General features: G+C 34.7%; 1 protein-coding gene across 2 annotated transcripts in view; it reads right to left on the reverse strand.

The window, feature by feature from the left end:
• The window catches only part of NEMF (nuclear export mediator factor), a 54,490-nt gene that overhangs the window by 27,297 nt on the left and 10,776 nt on the right, over positions 1-16,417 (reverse strand). For both annotated transcript variants that reach the window (XM_030854897.2, XM_030854895.2), the window contains exons 5-16: positions 12,992-13,140; positions 11,662-11,729; positions 10,608-10,694; positions 9,309-9,382; positions 8,364-8,434; positions 7,848-7,923; positions 7,398-7,460; positions 5,681-5,758; positions 5,389-5,597; positions 4,949-5,140; positions 4,512-4,575; positions 2,647-2,735 (exon numbers count right to left, since the gene is read on the reverse strand). In XM_030854897.2, the coding sequence (XP_030710757.1) occupies positions 2,647-2,735; positions 4,512-4,575; positions 4,949-5,140; positions 5,389-5,597; positions 5,681-5,758; positions 7,398-7,460; positions 7,848-7,923; positions 8,364-8,434; positions 9,309-9,382; positions 10,608-10,694; positions 11,662-11,729; positions 12,992-13,140 (1,220 nt within the window). The remainder of the gene's footprint in view (positions 1-2,646; positions 2,736-4,511; positions 4,576-4,948; positions 5,141-5,388; positions 5,598-5,680; positions 5,759-7,397; positions 7,461-7,847; positions 7,924-8,363; positions 8,435-9,308; positions 9,383-10,607; positions 10,695-11,661; positions 11,730-12,991; positions 13,141-16,417) is intronic.

Raw genomic sequence — 16,417 nt, forward strand, 5'->3', positions numbered from 1 at the left:
TCCCTGGTGGTCTAGTGGTTAAGACTCCATGCTTCCACTGCAGAGGGAACGGGTTTGATCCCTGGTCAGGGAACTAAGATCCCACATGCCACGCGGCGTGGCCAAAAAAAAAAAAAAGTTAAGTGGAATATTATAAACTTTTTGCCAATAAATTTCAAACTTTGGACAAAATAGACAAAGTCTTAGAAAAACATTGCTAACCAAAACTAGAAAATCTGAGTAGTCCTTTTATCTACTAAAGAATTTGAATCTGTAATGAAAAACTTTCCCATAAAGAAAACTCCAGGTGACTTCCATCAACATTTAAGGACAATTGATAAAGGAACACTTTCCAGTTTGTTTTATGAGATAATATAACCTTGTACCAACAGTTAACAAAAACATTATGAGAAATGAAAATTACAGGTCAATCATACTCATCAATAGAGATGTTAGAGAGAGAAAGAAAAAAGCAACAAAATTTTGAAAGCTGGAAAATAAATGAACAAGTGAGCAGACTCAAGAAGCTGAATCCTGAGCTGACGGTGCAAAAAACCAAGAGACTAATCGACTTACACTGTATGACCCATAAAGAGCACAGGTACTGCTAGAAATAGGGTTTAAGATGAGGTTTAAAAACAGAAGAACCGGCTGAAAATCTTATCAAGAAGTAAGCACTTCCCTAGATCTTTCCAGCTCGGAACATGGTGGTAACTGCCCCTTCAACACTCTAACAGAAAGTCAGAAATTAATTCTTTAAAAGGGTACAAAGAGGATCTCTGGACTAGGGGAAACGTATCACAGTTGTAAGTAGGGGTAATATATGTAAAATAGGGCAATTAAGTAAATGTATGAAATACTGGATACTAAGACTCTCCAGCTTATTATTTCCACCGAGCTCCCAAAATGGTGATAGCCAGGTCTTCACTTTACAAATAGAAGAGAAAGAAGCTTTTGTGGGAAATGAGACCAGCCGAAAAGGCAAAAAGCTAAAGACTTCAAGAGTTCCACAGATGGCCCACACAGATCATTTTACAAGTCCAACAACCCACAAAGAACTTCCAATCACCATTTTAATGTTCTGCTATAAAAAGTGAGTAGACAGTCAAGGATCACCAGACGTACACAAGTGAATGCTGGAGACAAAACCAACAAATAGAAAAAAGAAACCTGGAGAAGACAGACCTGCAAGAAAAGGATACTAAATAAAATGTAATACATCAAAACTATTCTCAGTTATAAAGAAACTAGAGCAGTAAGTTTTTTTAAAGTAACATTCAAAAAACCAAAAACAGCTTAAAATTAAAACATGATAGGAAGAAATAAAAGATTAAAAAATTCAATGGAAGGATTGAAAGATAAAGTTGAGAAAATCTCAGAATATAGAACAAAAAGTTGAAAAACAGAAAATGCAATGCAATAGGACTGCTAAGGGGGGGAGGGGTCCCATAAGTAAAACATGAGACTTCTAGAAAGAAAGAAAAAGAAAACAAAACAAAAAAAGGCAGAAGGTAGGCAATTTTCTAAGAAATAGTTCAAGAAAATTTCTCCAAACCACGTTTCCAATTTAAAAGGCCCACAAAGTATCCAGCGTAATGGATAAAAACATCATCACCAACCTATATTCCTGTGAAATTCTGGAAAACTGAGAGGAAGAAAAAAAAGATCTAGAAGCTTACAGAAAGGCAAAAACAAGTTTCCTATTAAAACAGCAACTATCAAAATGACAGAAAACTCAAGATCAAACCTGGAAGTTAATACAATGGACAATGCCTTTTTAAAAGTCTGAGGGAAACATATTTTCAAATTAGAATTCTATACCTATCCAAACTCTTACGAGTAAAATAATTTTTTTATACATTGGACACCTCAAAAACTTTAACTTCTACATACCCCTTTTCATGAAGCTTCTAGAGCACATAGTCCATAACCAAAGACAAAGGAAGTCTGAGATTCAGGACAGAAGATACAACACAGAGAGAGGTTACAGAGAAGTTCCAGGATAATAAAAAAAAGGAGATCTTAAAATGCTTACAGTAACCAATCTAGAACAAAGTAGGTCAAAAAGCTCCAGGAAAGACTTCTGCAAGAAGATGATACTGATAAAATTCCAATATGTTTGAACACACTTGGAAGCAAATTTGGACATGGCTAATAACAAGAACAAAAATAAAAAGAAAGCAAATGAAACAATTATTAACTTCAGGGAAGATAAAATACTGAGCAGGAAAGGAAAACAGAATACTATATGATCCAGCTCTGATTACAACTTAAATATTCATAATAATGTTAACACAGAACATCACTCTTGACAAAATTATGCTGTAAGTATACTGAGAAGCCAGGTGATGTGTGTGTATGTAACGGAGCACAAATGGAAAGAATAAAATCTTCACTTTCCAAGGTGGGAAGTTATTAATAGAGTGTAAAACAGAAAAATTAAGAAGCAGCAATATATTACTAAGAGAAATGGAGGTATATATCAAAAGATTCAGCTAAAAGAGCTAAAAGTTTCCTTGGGAGAGGAGGCAATAGGAGTAGGGATAAAAGTTTGTGGGGTTACTGGTTTTTTAACAAGCTTTGTAGAACTGCTTGATTTTCTAAATAATGTGCATGTATAATTTTGATAGAAAGAAAAAATGTATTTTAAAAAGGTAGAATACTTACCAATATATTTTTCTTGCTTTTTGAATAGAGGTAACTGTCTGGACTTCTTTTAAGGTTTGCTTTGTTTTCTTTTCTGCTGATTTGAACGCCTATTCATAAGAAAAGAGTTTTTAAGTAATCTGTTGAAAATTTACTTAAATAACACCAAGTAAATGACAGGGGAAGAAATGGGTTTTTAAATGTCACAAATGGCACTATCTATACACACACACCATACACACATGAAAGTAATAAAATGGGGACTTTCCTGGTGGTGCAGTGGTTAAGAATCCGCCTGCCAATGCAGGGGACACGGGTTCGATCCCTGGTCCAGGAAGATCCCACATGCTGTGGAACCACTAAGCCTGTGCACCACAACTACTGAGCCTGTGCTCTAGAGTCCGCAAGCCACAACTACTGAGCCCACACAACAACTACTGAGGCCCGTGCGCCTAGAGCCCATGCTCCACAACAAGAGAAGCCACCACGATGAGAAGCCCACGCACCGCAACGAAGAGTAGCCCCCACTCGCCACAACTAGAGAAAGCACATCACTGACGACCCAACATGCCATAAATAAATAAATTTATTTTTTAAAAAGTAATAAAATGAAGAAATTTTGGCCTTAAATATTAAAATGATTTGTATACAAGTATCTGCTCAAGACCTACAATGAAAAAGAGTTCATCTGTTTACCATATACTCAGTGCAACCATATAATAGGCTTTGGGCTAGATGTCAGAGACACACAATGAACAAGACAAAGTTTCTACTTCCTACCCCACTGGGGTCTAGGAGAAGAGACATATATAAAACACATAATTATTCAAATAAACATGGTAAATGTTTCGAAGGATGCTATGAGAGTATAACAAGGGAACCTAATTTATAACTGATTATGGTCAAAGAAGGTATTTCTGAGGAAATGGCATTTAGGCTGAAGCCTGAAGGATTAATGGAATTATCAAGGCAAAGAATACAAAGAGCACTGTAAGCAGAAGGAAAAGGCCAGCTTGACCAGCAAGTATGATCATAGGGTAAATGAGGTTGGAGAGGCAGATAGAGAGCTAAGTCATGAAGACCACTCATTTAACAGATATTAATGTGACTATGTTTCAGGCAATATTCTAGGGACTGGGACACAGCAATGAATAAAACAGATAAAGATCCTACTTTCATGCAATCTACATTCTAGAGGGAAGACAGGTAAACATATGTTGGGTTGGGTGTTTTTAAAAAAGAAAAACAAGAGTGAAAAGGAAGTGATTGAGGTAGTTTTATTTTCACTACGAGTGGTCAAGAAAGGCCGCTCTGATAGTCTTAAGTAGACACATGAATGATGAGGGGGATCAAACCATGAAAAATCTGAGGGGAGAACATTCTTGGCAGAAAGAGCAAGTGCAAAGGCCCTGAGAAGGCAGTATGGGCCACTGATGTAGGAATAGCTTAAGATCCCACTGTGGCTGGAAACAGTGTGTAACAAGGGGAGTGTGGGTGATGTGATCAGAGGGAAGCAGATAGGCCTCCCTACCTGATCCAGGCTTTAAGGTGTCTTGAGTAAGATGGGAAGAAACTGGAAGATGTTGAACAGAGAGAAATGACTTCATTTTTTATTTAAAATGATTGACTGGATATGAGAAGAGTCCAGGATGACTCCAACATTTTTAACTTGAGCAAAAAAGGGATAATTACTGAGATAGAGACCTGGGGAAGAGAGGGTTAGGGGAGAAAATAAATACTGGAAATGCACACATTTACAGCAAAATTAAGTTTGAAAGGTATTTCTGAATTTGAAAACCTCATTTAAAGAGAAGAAATAATTAAGTCCATTAAATTAATAAAGCAGAGAAAAACAATTAACATTCATTCTAAGAAATATTAAGTACCTTCTCAGCAGCTTCAACAGTCTTCTGTGTTTTCTTAGCAGCATATCTCTTGTGATCATAATACCTAGAAAAATATATCTTTTAATTTTAGATAAAATCTTTATTCTTTAGTTTCCTATTTATGTTATTTCTAATTTTACAGACTCACAAATCATCAAGAACAACTTTAAATACTTTTAAAAAAGTATTTCACCTCAAAGAATATACAGTCAAAATAATGATAGTTCTTATCCTTAATACCCTAACAGATTTATTGCAGATAATATTATACCTAAAATTTATACTTATGGGAATTCCCTGGTGGTCCAGTGGTTAGGAGTCTGTGCTTCCAATGCAGGGGGCACGGGTTCAAACGCTGCTCAGGGAACTAAGACCCCACATGCGATGCAGCGTGGCAAATAAATAAAATAAAATAAATACTTAAATTTATGACTTACTTTTTGGCATTGGCATACGCTGACAAGCTGAGATCAACATCAACAAGCAATGGCCGATTTTTCTGAGGCTTCTGCAGTTGTTTATTCTTTTGCTTTTTCTTTTTTCCTTTTGGTGGTTCGGGTTCATTTTTCTCAGTACTGACGTCACCATCAACATCATCATCTTCCTCCTCTGATAACAAGTATGGATTTCTATTAAAAATATTCAATAGTATTTCACTAATGTCAATGACATCCCTTTTTTATTTTCAATTTTTTTCTCAAGGAAATTATAAATGGTTTACGGTACTTAAATAGCTGCATTATTTTAATGTAAATTAATTTTTTTCTGTATTTTCAAAGATAAATTTCCAAATAAAAAAAACTTCAATGAATACAGTGAAAAATTAAATAGCAAAATAAAGACAAACACTAACTGCTTAACTAAGAATCAAACTTACCTTAGCAGCATTGTAACATGATTTGTTTGTAGTTTTAATTCTTTGATTGCATTTGCAACAGGGTCTCCTTGAGCTTGGGCTTCTTTCACAATTAACCCAATTTCTGTCCAGTCTATCTGGTTGGCTAAAGCACTTCGAACAACCTGAATGGCTCTGTCAACTATTTGTAGGTTCATTTCTATAAGCTCTCCTTTAAGTTTGTCTATTTCCTTATGAAATAAACCAAAAACATGTGTTACAATGCCAAAGTTACCATTTTTGAAAAAGTATCTGAAAAAGCTAAACATAATACCTGAGCCTGCTGAAGAGCTTCTAATCTGTTTTCATGATCCTTTCGGACATTATCTAATTTCTTCAATGCTTGTTTTTCCTTTTGTTAACAAAACAGAGTTTTTAAAAATTAGATTTCTTCTACCTTCTGTACCTTCTCTCTTTTACCTCCTGAAACTCACTATCCCACCCCTACTTCTGCCCCCTCAATGTTGTTACCTAACTAGCTAAAGTTCCCCATAGTCCATCTCCCCAGGTCTATCCTACCCCAAAGTGTTTCATGCTCCAAAATTACCTCTCCTGACCATCTACATCCCATTCCCTATACAGGAAGGTATTTTGATTACAGGTTACATTGTATGTAAGATATGCCCTACTGCCCTTGCATTATTCAAGCAGGCAGAATTCAAGACATTTTTCCCTATGACATTAAAGTTTGGGGGAGTGCATTTTTAGCATTAATTCCTAAAATAGCTTCCTTTTATTTTATTGCTGCTTTTAATTTTCTCAGCCTTATTTCTAGTATTTTACAGAGTATTCTTCCTAAATTAACAACACAAAGGCTCATGGTAGTTATGTGAACTTTTATACAGTCAGCCCTCCGTACCTGCAGATACAAAACCTGCAGATATGGGAGGCTAACTATATTCCCTGTACTACACCATTTATATAAGGGACTTGAATATCCTTGGATTTTGGTACCCACAGGGGCTCCTGGAACAATCCACTGCAGACACCGAGGGATGGCTGTATAGCATTCTATCACACGGAACTTACATATTAAGGTTACTGATGTGGGGCTAATTTTGTAACACTAGTAATAGCATCACCAATTAGTGAATGTTTGCATGCTGGACGTAATATTAAAAATATTTAAGTTATAAGAATGGTGACTATCAAAAGAACACACAGTGATTACTAAAATAATTCACGGGTATTTTGATGTACATGGGGTTCAATGTTACTCTTAAATATCTGTTTACTTACTAAAGTGCTGCCACCATGTGGCAATCACACTATGTAACTCATGTGACCCACTTGCTTTGAAATTCCACTCTTGTTAATTTTTTTACAACCAAGGTGGGGAGGATACAGAGATTCACATAATTTCAAGTTTTTGCACACATATTTTAAGATTCGATGAATATTTCTGAAAAATCGAATCAAGCGTGACTTTGGCCATTTTCTAAAACTGTTCTGCAGTAAAAGCTCCCCAAACATGGTCAAATGAGCTGGGAAAACAAAACACAGCATATTAAACCCTCCTTGTGGAGTCATGATACATGCAAAGCATATTAAAGACCTAGTTCAAAAGCCCACTTTAAAAAAGAAAACAGTTTAATGATAAACAAATATATACTTATTTGTATAGAGAAAACTATTCCCTCTCCTTTGGCCTATTTAAAAATCTCCTCTTTGAAACCCTATTCCCTTTACAGCAAAGTTTGAGAAGCTCTGGGTTGTTGTAATAAAGCAAATTATACCAGGGAATAAATAACAGGCCTTCTTCCCACTGTATTTTCTGGTTTAGAGAATATTTGATATTCTAATGGAGCAAATGAACGTATTTTTTTTTAAACACTGATAGTTCCCCTGGACCTTTATTAATATACCAAGAGATCAGGGCATTCCCAAACTACTTCTAAAAGGCTGCCCATTCCTGTATGAGAGCATCACCTACCCAGCAAACCACACTCAAGGCTAGCTGGTTTATATAAATGTTTTTAATAACACCATACCTGTTGTAAAGCTTTTAAATCTATTTTCTGACCTTCTATCTTGGAATAAAATTCATCTACGGCCTTATCAAAAGAAGAAAAAGACAATCAACTAGCTGGAAAAAAACCACACAAACACGGTCTCTGCTTCAACTTGCATACACAGAATTTTAGGGTCCATTTTGTTTCATAACACCACTCAAAGAACTTGAGTAGATTTCCAGTAAATGTATTATATAGCTAAGCAGTCAGGAATCAAATTAAGTTCAAATCTTTGGTCCTTCATCTTGAAATAAAGAAACAACAAACATTTCCACTAGTTTGTATCTGTGACTGCACTGGTTTTTAATGTCCAGATTCATAATGATTGTAAAGCAGAAATATTTTCAATTTCTCAATCAAAGCAAGTTGATATTAATTTAACAACTCACATCATGCTAACTGGTCAAAAAATAGAATCAGAAAACCCACCTTGTCAAATGATTCAAATTCTATATATGGACATTGTGAATGTTGAGAAAACAAGAAAGGATGAAATTCCTCATACCTGTAAAACATATTTACCAAGAACATCAATAGGGACTTCCCTGGTGGTGCAGTGGTTAAGAATCCGCCTGCCAATGCAGGGGACACGGGTTCGATCCCTGGTCCGGGAAGATCCCACATGCCACATAACAACTAAGCCTGTGCACCACAACTACTGAGCCTGCGCTCTGGAGCCTGCGAGACACAACTAATGAGCCCGTGTGCCACAACTACTGAAGCCCGCACGCCTAGAGCCTGTGCTCCGCAACGAGAAGCCACCGGAATGAGTAGCCCACACGCCGCCACAAAGAGTAGCCCCCACTTGCCGCAACTAGAGAAAGCCCACGCACAGCAACAAAGACCCAATGCAGCCAAAAATAAATAAATCTATTTAAAAAAAAAGAAAAAGAAAGGAACATTAATAAACACCCAAAGCAAATCGATCCATGCCTACATACTTACGTGAGTATGTCTTCGGTTGGTTTATCTACTTCTAGGCTTGGTTTTATTTCTCTTTTCTGAATGATATACCCCTACAAAAATCCAACATTAAAACTAATTTCCATTCATAATTAGCAGATTTACTTTCCTTGAATGATATTAATTTTATTAACTTACAAAATTATTCTAGTTATAAACAATCAGCATTTGTCTACTGATTGTATTTCTCAAAGTGATGTTTTTAAAAACTCAGTAAGTACCATCAGAAAATACTGACTTATTCATATGAACAAGAAAAAAACAGGGAATAAAGAAAATGAAAACTAATGATTTGATAAAGTGGTGAGATTATACATGTGCATTTTGCTTTTTTCTTTCCATTTTTCAGATGTTCTGCAACTTAAAAGAGCCAAAAGCACTTTACTTCCAGCAGAAAAATCTTTGGTTCACTTTGCCGGTAGGAAATTTTAATTCATTTTAGTAACTGGATGCAGGGTATATTTGGAGTGAATTTAGCTGTAATTAATCAGAACTTTTCCTGAACGTTTTTTGTAAGTAAAGTTATATACTTTGAATAGGGAAGAAAAACAAGATATGAGGTAACCCAGAGAATATTTAATAATTAAAAAGATGTTAATCAGTAAATTTTTGGAAAGTGCTGGCAAATTAAGATGTGCTTCTCTATCATAAATCAACCTAAGAGGAAATATTTTCAAATTCCTCAACTTTTCAGGAGTGCCAATATTGTCTTGACCCAGTACTTTATAGAAGATTTAAGGAACAGAACAAAAATCAGAAACCAACAGCAATTAAAAAAAACTAACCTAGAATAAGCATATTACAGGTGTTAAATTTCCAAATTACAACAAAAAATTTACATATACTGATCCTTCAATGAACATTTAAATTCTAAAAATCTAAATAAGTAAAACATCAACAATAAACAATAAGTATTTGTGGTGCTACCTTTCCACTGAAGTTGGATGTTGTTTTCATATACTCTTCTGCTTTCTGAAGACAAACAAGTACTTTTTCAATATCTAATAGGGGAATAAAAAAGGAAAAAAGGAGTGCCAATCAACTGTCCATAACTATTATTAAACATCTATGTAGAAAACAGAAAGTGCTTATGAAATAATACAAGTTGTTCAAGAAAATTAAATATAGTTATTTCATGTTTATAATCAGTTTATTAAATAAGAATATATTTTGGCCAGCTTGTTGTCCCAATAGCTTTTATTGAATCCATCTTTCCCCTCATGATATGAAAGCCACTTTGTTCATATGCTAAATTGCCACATATATTTGGGCTTGTTTCTGAATTCTTTATTCTGTGTATTCCTTCTCCCAAAACTTAACTTGTAATTACTATAGCTTCATAATACATTTTAATTTATGAAAAGATTATACTCCATCATTACTATTATTTTCCAGAGTTTTCCTGAACATTTTTGTATGCTTTTTACTGCACATATCAGATTCATTTAAAAAAGGAAGTGCAATAGCAAAAATAACAATACCACCTGTCGGCATTTCGAACAGGATTGCACTAAATTCATGTATTTCAGAAACTAAATCATTCACTTAAAACATTCAATTTGTATTTTTAAATGCACAAAAAAATCTTACATTTGTGCATTTGTGTATCATAAAAATGATCCCTAAACCTTAAGAAGTGATATAAATCCCAAAATATAAATATCAAGAATGATTTTTTTTCATTTTACATGAGAATCTGCAGATAAAAATTTGTCAAAGACCAAAGCTTCCATTTTCCTTATATTTCCTCTAATTTTTTATTATCCTAATCTAGAAGTTAATTTAGGTTCCCTTAAGTAGTTACAAAAGCCTAATTCATTATAAAGTCACACCACAGCACTTACAGAATTAAAATGCATAAATAATGCTACTTCTAGAAGCCCCTCAGGTTCTGAGTCTGAAGGTGAATAATTCAACTCCTTCAAGCCTTGTACCAGAGACTGTCTCAAGTGCAGTAACCCCTTCCAAAATTTAGGGGGAGGGAGGGAGAATATTCTAAAATCAGAAGGTAATAACGTAGGTCAAGAGATTAAACTGCATGTTACTACGGATAAAGCCATCACATTAGAGTAGGAAGTCAGGAATACCATATGGATAGAACACTAACAGGCCAAATGTTTTTAAGTCTAGAACTACCCACTCGCTTATTACTTTTTCCAGAAATAATTTTCATAGGTTTAAAAAAATGAAATAAAAATGGGCAAAACTTGTAGCATGCACACATACCCTTACTTTCAAATTTTTCATCCAGTTTGACATTGCCAGAGAATCCATTTTCTATAAGACAGTGTTCAATGAGAGCTGGTCCACAGGCTATAAAAGCAGAGGATATTATTTGTAGTATTTTCCTATAAAATTTCACGTTCAAAATACTAATGTATATCCCAATATAAATGATCTACTCAATAACAGTAGCCAGTGAAAATAACAATTAGTTTACCTATTTTGAAATGTTATTAGAAATGACAGTTCAAGTATTTATAAAAATTTGAGACTACAATAAAATTGTAGAAGTCAATGCAAGTTATAGGAATTTAATGGAATTTAGCCACATATAAAAAGGATTATAAACCAGGAACGAAAGGCTGGTTTAGCATCCAAAAACTGGTTGATGTAATACACCATATTAACAGAATAAAGAAATAGAAAAATCCAAACTTACAAATTTTACACATGCTATACTAACAGATGGAAAGTTTTAAAGATAACTTTTTTAATGCATTCTAAACAGTAACTCCTGTAGTAATCAATGGTACCTGCCTTCTCATATGTCCTCCCCAGATTCCTTAGTATAGGGATAAGTGATGATTTTCTCAAGTGTAAAAGTTGATTAGATTATCTTTACCCTGGTTATCAGCGGCACCTGGCAGACCTTGGAATGCCCTGAGACTCACCGATAAAAAACAAAAAGCGAAACAAAGAAAGCCCAACCAAGCTAAGTGACTATTAAATCAAAAAGACGGACACTGAAAAAAACAAAAAAAAAGATTTCTTAGAAAACTATAGCTGGCGCTCAAGTGCTAGATAACATAGTTTGTTTACATAACTGTATTGCTTTTAAATAAGATGTAACATAAAGGTCAAAGTTCATATGGTATAACAAATTTCTCTTTCCTTGAAAATAAACACTTATTTACTCAAAAGATCACTTTAAACTCCTTTCTACATTTATCAAGTTGTTCTAATTTTCTACTAGAACTAGATTTCAATGTGTTACATATATTTCTAAGAAACCATATTATCTTACAAACAATTCATTGCTCTATATAGGATTACTCACGAAGTAATGGGTTAAGAACTCTCTTCAGTAGTTCACCCTTAGGTGCACTGGCTATTATTTCAGTCAATCTGTGAAACAAAATTGACACACCCCTTACTATCTTATATTTAATAAACCCTACAGCCATATTCATGTTCACAGTACTTTCATATGCATCAATTTGCCTGATCTTCAAAATATCCTAAAATATAAGAGGAGCTAGTTCACTTTATAGGTTAAAAAAAAAAAAGGATCATAAAAGTAATTTATCTAAGTTTAGTAGGTTCCTGAACAGCAGACTGGGACTTGAAACCAAGTTTTCCAAGGAACATCAATACTTTTTCAACGAAGTCATACTGCTTATCGTCAGCATGCCCATATATGACATGAAAGACACATTTTTATGCAACAGTTAAATGTAGTTTGTGGAGACTGGTGATATATGGGTTTTTAAAAAAAATTTTATTGTAGTTGATTCACAATGTTGTGTTAGTTTCAGGTGTACAGCAAAGTGAATCAGTTATACATATATCAATACATATATCCACTCTTCTTTTTTTTTAGATTCTTTTCCCATATAGGCCATTACAGAGTATTGAGTAGAGTTCCCTGTGCTATATAGCATGTTCTTACTAGTTATCTATTTTATATACAGTAGTGTGTATATGTCAATCCCAATCTCCCAAGTTATCCCTTCCTGGTGATATATCTTAACACCTGAAATGGCTTTACCTAATTAAACATCTAGAAAGAACTCAAGGATGCTGTGGGCCACAGTATTCCCCCCCAAATCAGCATCAACCTCACCTGCAAACTTGTTAGAAATGTAAATTCCTGGGATCTACACCAGATCTACTTAAAACCTGGTGGGGGCAGGGGGATCTATATTTTACCAAGCCCTCTAGGTGATTCTGATGCATTCTAAACTTTGAAAACCACTGCTGTAGCCTATTAGCAAAGCCTTCCAGCCAGAAGAGTACTGTTATAGTCAGCACCTTATCCCATCATACTCCTATTTTTTAGCTAAACCAGAATTCCTATCTCCTTTTGCGCTCTGCCAAGGTATCCATTTGTCTTCTCACAGAACAGCTAATAAATTCCCCCACTTTACCAAGAAATCATAAACATCTGAAGTAACACCAAACTTAGATTAAAAAAACGTACATTTGCTACTCCCAAATAAGGCTTAATTGCTTACGTTTAAGCGCACTTGTGTAGTTCAAGTAGCCCAAATTTATTTTATGCAAGTAAACAAAATATTTTCTTATGTGACAGTTCTTTCATATTCTGACATATGATCTATTTTACTATGTAATACAATATGAAATGAGTTAATAAACAAACATGTTACCTTTCCAAGGTAAGCAAAGGTTCGGCAGCTCTAGCATGATCAACTGGATAGTGTTCACGAACAGCAAATTTAACATCATCTGACTCATCAGTTCGAAATCTTAGGATATTTAAAATTAGGTACTCATAATCTGTAAGAACAATGTTCCCCTGTAATAGAATAAAATATAATTTAATGCTTTTCCCAAATCATTCTTAAATCTTAAAAATTGAGAAAGAAAATGTAGTCTCTTAAAAACCCAATCAAGGCTATAGAAATGAGTTACAAACACAAAGCATTTGAGTTGCATCTAAACAGTGCTCCTTGCACTTGCCCAGCACAGACTATGAAATAAAATAAATCTAAACACCCCAAGTTTGAAACATAATGAAGGAATCAAGAGCAACTTTAAACTCACTGTCTGGTGGTTCTGCAGAGGTCACTATTAGAAGCAGAATAATCAATTAACACCTTGATGACCACCAACTGAACTTAATGTTGCACTTGGTTGAGGCAAATCTACAAACACTGTGGCTTATTAAGAAAAACAACATATATTTCAGAAGCCAAACACAGAGCTATTTATACTTTCACCTGCAATTTGTCTTTGAATAGCAATTAGTTATATGGAAAAATCAATAAAGGCCGTTATACCCTTTGACCAAGGAATTCCACACTTGGTTATGTGGCCTAGTGTAATACCTCAATAAAACCAGAAGCTACATGCTTAAACTGCATCTTACTTACAATAGAAAAAAACTGCAAACAGCCTAAATGTAAAAATTGGAGATATTGATAAATTATACCAATATGACAAAATATTTAAAAGCTGTTAACTTAAGAAGATTATGTAGGACTTACCTGGTGGTGTAGTGGTTAAGAATCTGCCTGCCAATGCAGGGGACACAGGTTCGAGCCCTGGTCCGGGAAGATCCCACATGCCGCGAAGCAACTAAGCCCATGTGCCACAACTACACAACTAGAGCCCGCGCGCCTAGAGCCTGTGCTCCGCAACAAGAGAAGCCACCAGAATTGAGAAGCCCGCATACCGCAATGAAGAGTAGCCCCCACTCGATGCAACTAGAGAAAGCCTGTGCACAGCAACGAAGACCCAACACAACCAAAAATAAATAAATAAATAAAATTGATTCTTTGAAAAAAGACTATGTAAAAAAAGTAGGAAAATGTTTATAATGTTAACTAAAAAACAGGAAGACCAAAAAATCCTGTATTCTGGGAAGTATAAGGCAAATGTATCCTGGGAAGTGGAAGGCAAATGTATCCTGGGAAGTGGAAGGCAAACACAGGAAAAATTAAAATACTTATTAAAGAGTGAGGATTAAAAAGTCTTTTTAAAACTTAATATTGTTACATAATCTTTTCAATAAAAACCAGGGGAGAAACCTAATGAAAATAAAACTGCCCAAAAAACACAAACTTCCAAATTTATTATAGACAGTGAAGGTTGCTGTATAATTAAAATACAAAGAAGCATCCATGAAAATAAATGGTCACACATGCCTTAGCAAGTACTTAGAAGGTGGTCCCGGAAGACGGTGGGAACAGCCCCAATCTCATGAGGAATAACAGGTTGCAAGATAATGTTCACTAGATGGGGCCACCATTCACCTTGATCACAAATATACAGGCATACCTTGACGTTATTGCAGGTTTGGTTCCAGACCACCGAAATAAAGCAAATATTTCAATAAAGCAAGTCACACGAATTTTTTGGTTTCCCAGTGCATATAAAAGTTATGCTTACACTATATTGTAATGTTTAATAATATAATGTAAAATATAATGTATCATAACACAATGTATGATATAGTGTATAAAGATAATAATATACTTTAAAAAACAAGGTACGTAATTAATTTAAAAATACTTTATTGTTAAGAACTGCTAACCATCATCTGAGCTTTCAGTGAGTTATTCGTAGTAACATTAAAGATCACTGATCACAGATAACCATAAAAATATAATAGTAATGAAAAAGTTTCAAATATTGTGAGAATTTTAAAAATGTGACAGAGACATAAAGTGAGCAAATGCTGTTGGAAAAATGGCACTGACAGCAAAAAATTACTTGATGCAGGACTGCCACAAACCTTCAATTTGTAAAAAACACAGTATATGAGAAGCATAAAGCAAAGCTCAGTAAAATGAGGAATGCCTGTAGATAACCTGAAGTTACTAGGTGTTGAAAGAGCAGGACTTACTGCTAAATGTTCTAACTTCAAAGAAATCATGCATTTAGAAATTTAAACATTTAACTTAAAGAACAGAAATGTTAACTGGAGAAGGAAAGTAGGAGACTTGGATAGAAGTCCATATAGTGTCTGATTCGTTCATAAAGGTGTGACTTGAAAAACAGACCTGGCCATAGGACCTGGCACATATAAAGTGCTCAATAAATGTTTGTTGAATCAAACTGTTCAGTTATCAAGAACATCTGGAAGATTCCAGTAGGGCAGTTACTTCCCTCAGAGGGCTTTCTTTAAACCAAGGTTTCCCAAAAGTATTGTTAAGATGGTTTCCACTACTCCCATTAAAAAGAAGAAAATTCTGTGATCTAATAAGTTTTGGAAATTCTATGTAACATATCCTTCCCTAGGGGATGTACACATCACACGATCATATTAAAGGCACTGGTAGGTCCTAGAGTTAAAAAATATATATTTACCTTATTTATTCTCAAGGTTCTTCAAATTTTTATGACCAGGGGAACCATTTTTCTAGGCTATTATCATATGGAAGTGGTGTCGAGGAACTTACTTGGGGAAATACTGCACTTGTCTCTGATGTACTCAATAATCCATTTTCTAATCTTACTTTCTCCAGAGTCTTTCTTACTGGAAACTTCTTTTCACAAATTAATAAACTGACTTTCTTAAGTGAGTCTGAATAGTAACAGCCTCTTTACCCAAGGTCTGATCAACTCTAGATAAACCATACATCAAAATTCCAGACATGAAGGCTAGAAGCTCAGACCCTGGTATAGAGAGAGGAGAGAGCAATCTTCAAGATCTACTGTAAGAATCAACTAACATACTTCTCTTAAATACCACAGTGAGTACTGAAAATTCCTAAGCACATACTCTCATATATAAATCCTGAATATCTATTCCAAACTCATCACTAAGTGGACCTCTGGAACCTAGACAGTACACATGCCAATTGAGCAGAGCCTTCAAAACAGAAATACACTAAATGCAAGGGGGTATCCTGGACTGAATCCTGGAACAGAAAAAAGAACATGAGTAGAAAAACTGGTGAAACCCAAATAAAGTCTGTAGTTTGATTAGCAGTAATGTACCAATGTGAATTTCTCAGTTTTGACAAATGTACCACGGTTATATAAGATGTTAACATTAAGAGAAACTAAGTGAAGGGTATACCAGAATTTTCTTTATTATCTTTGCAACTTTTCTACAAATCTAGTAT

This window comes from Globicephala melas, chromosome 2 (genome assembly GCF_963455315.2).
Source record: "Globicephala melas chromosome 2, mGloMel1.2, whole genome shotgun sequence".
Lineage (NCBI taxonomy): Eukaryota > Metazoa > Chordata > Mammalia > Artiodactyla > Delphinidae > Globicephala > Globicephala melas.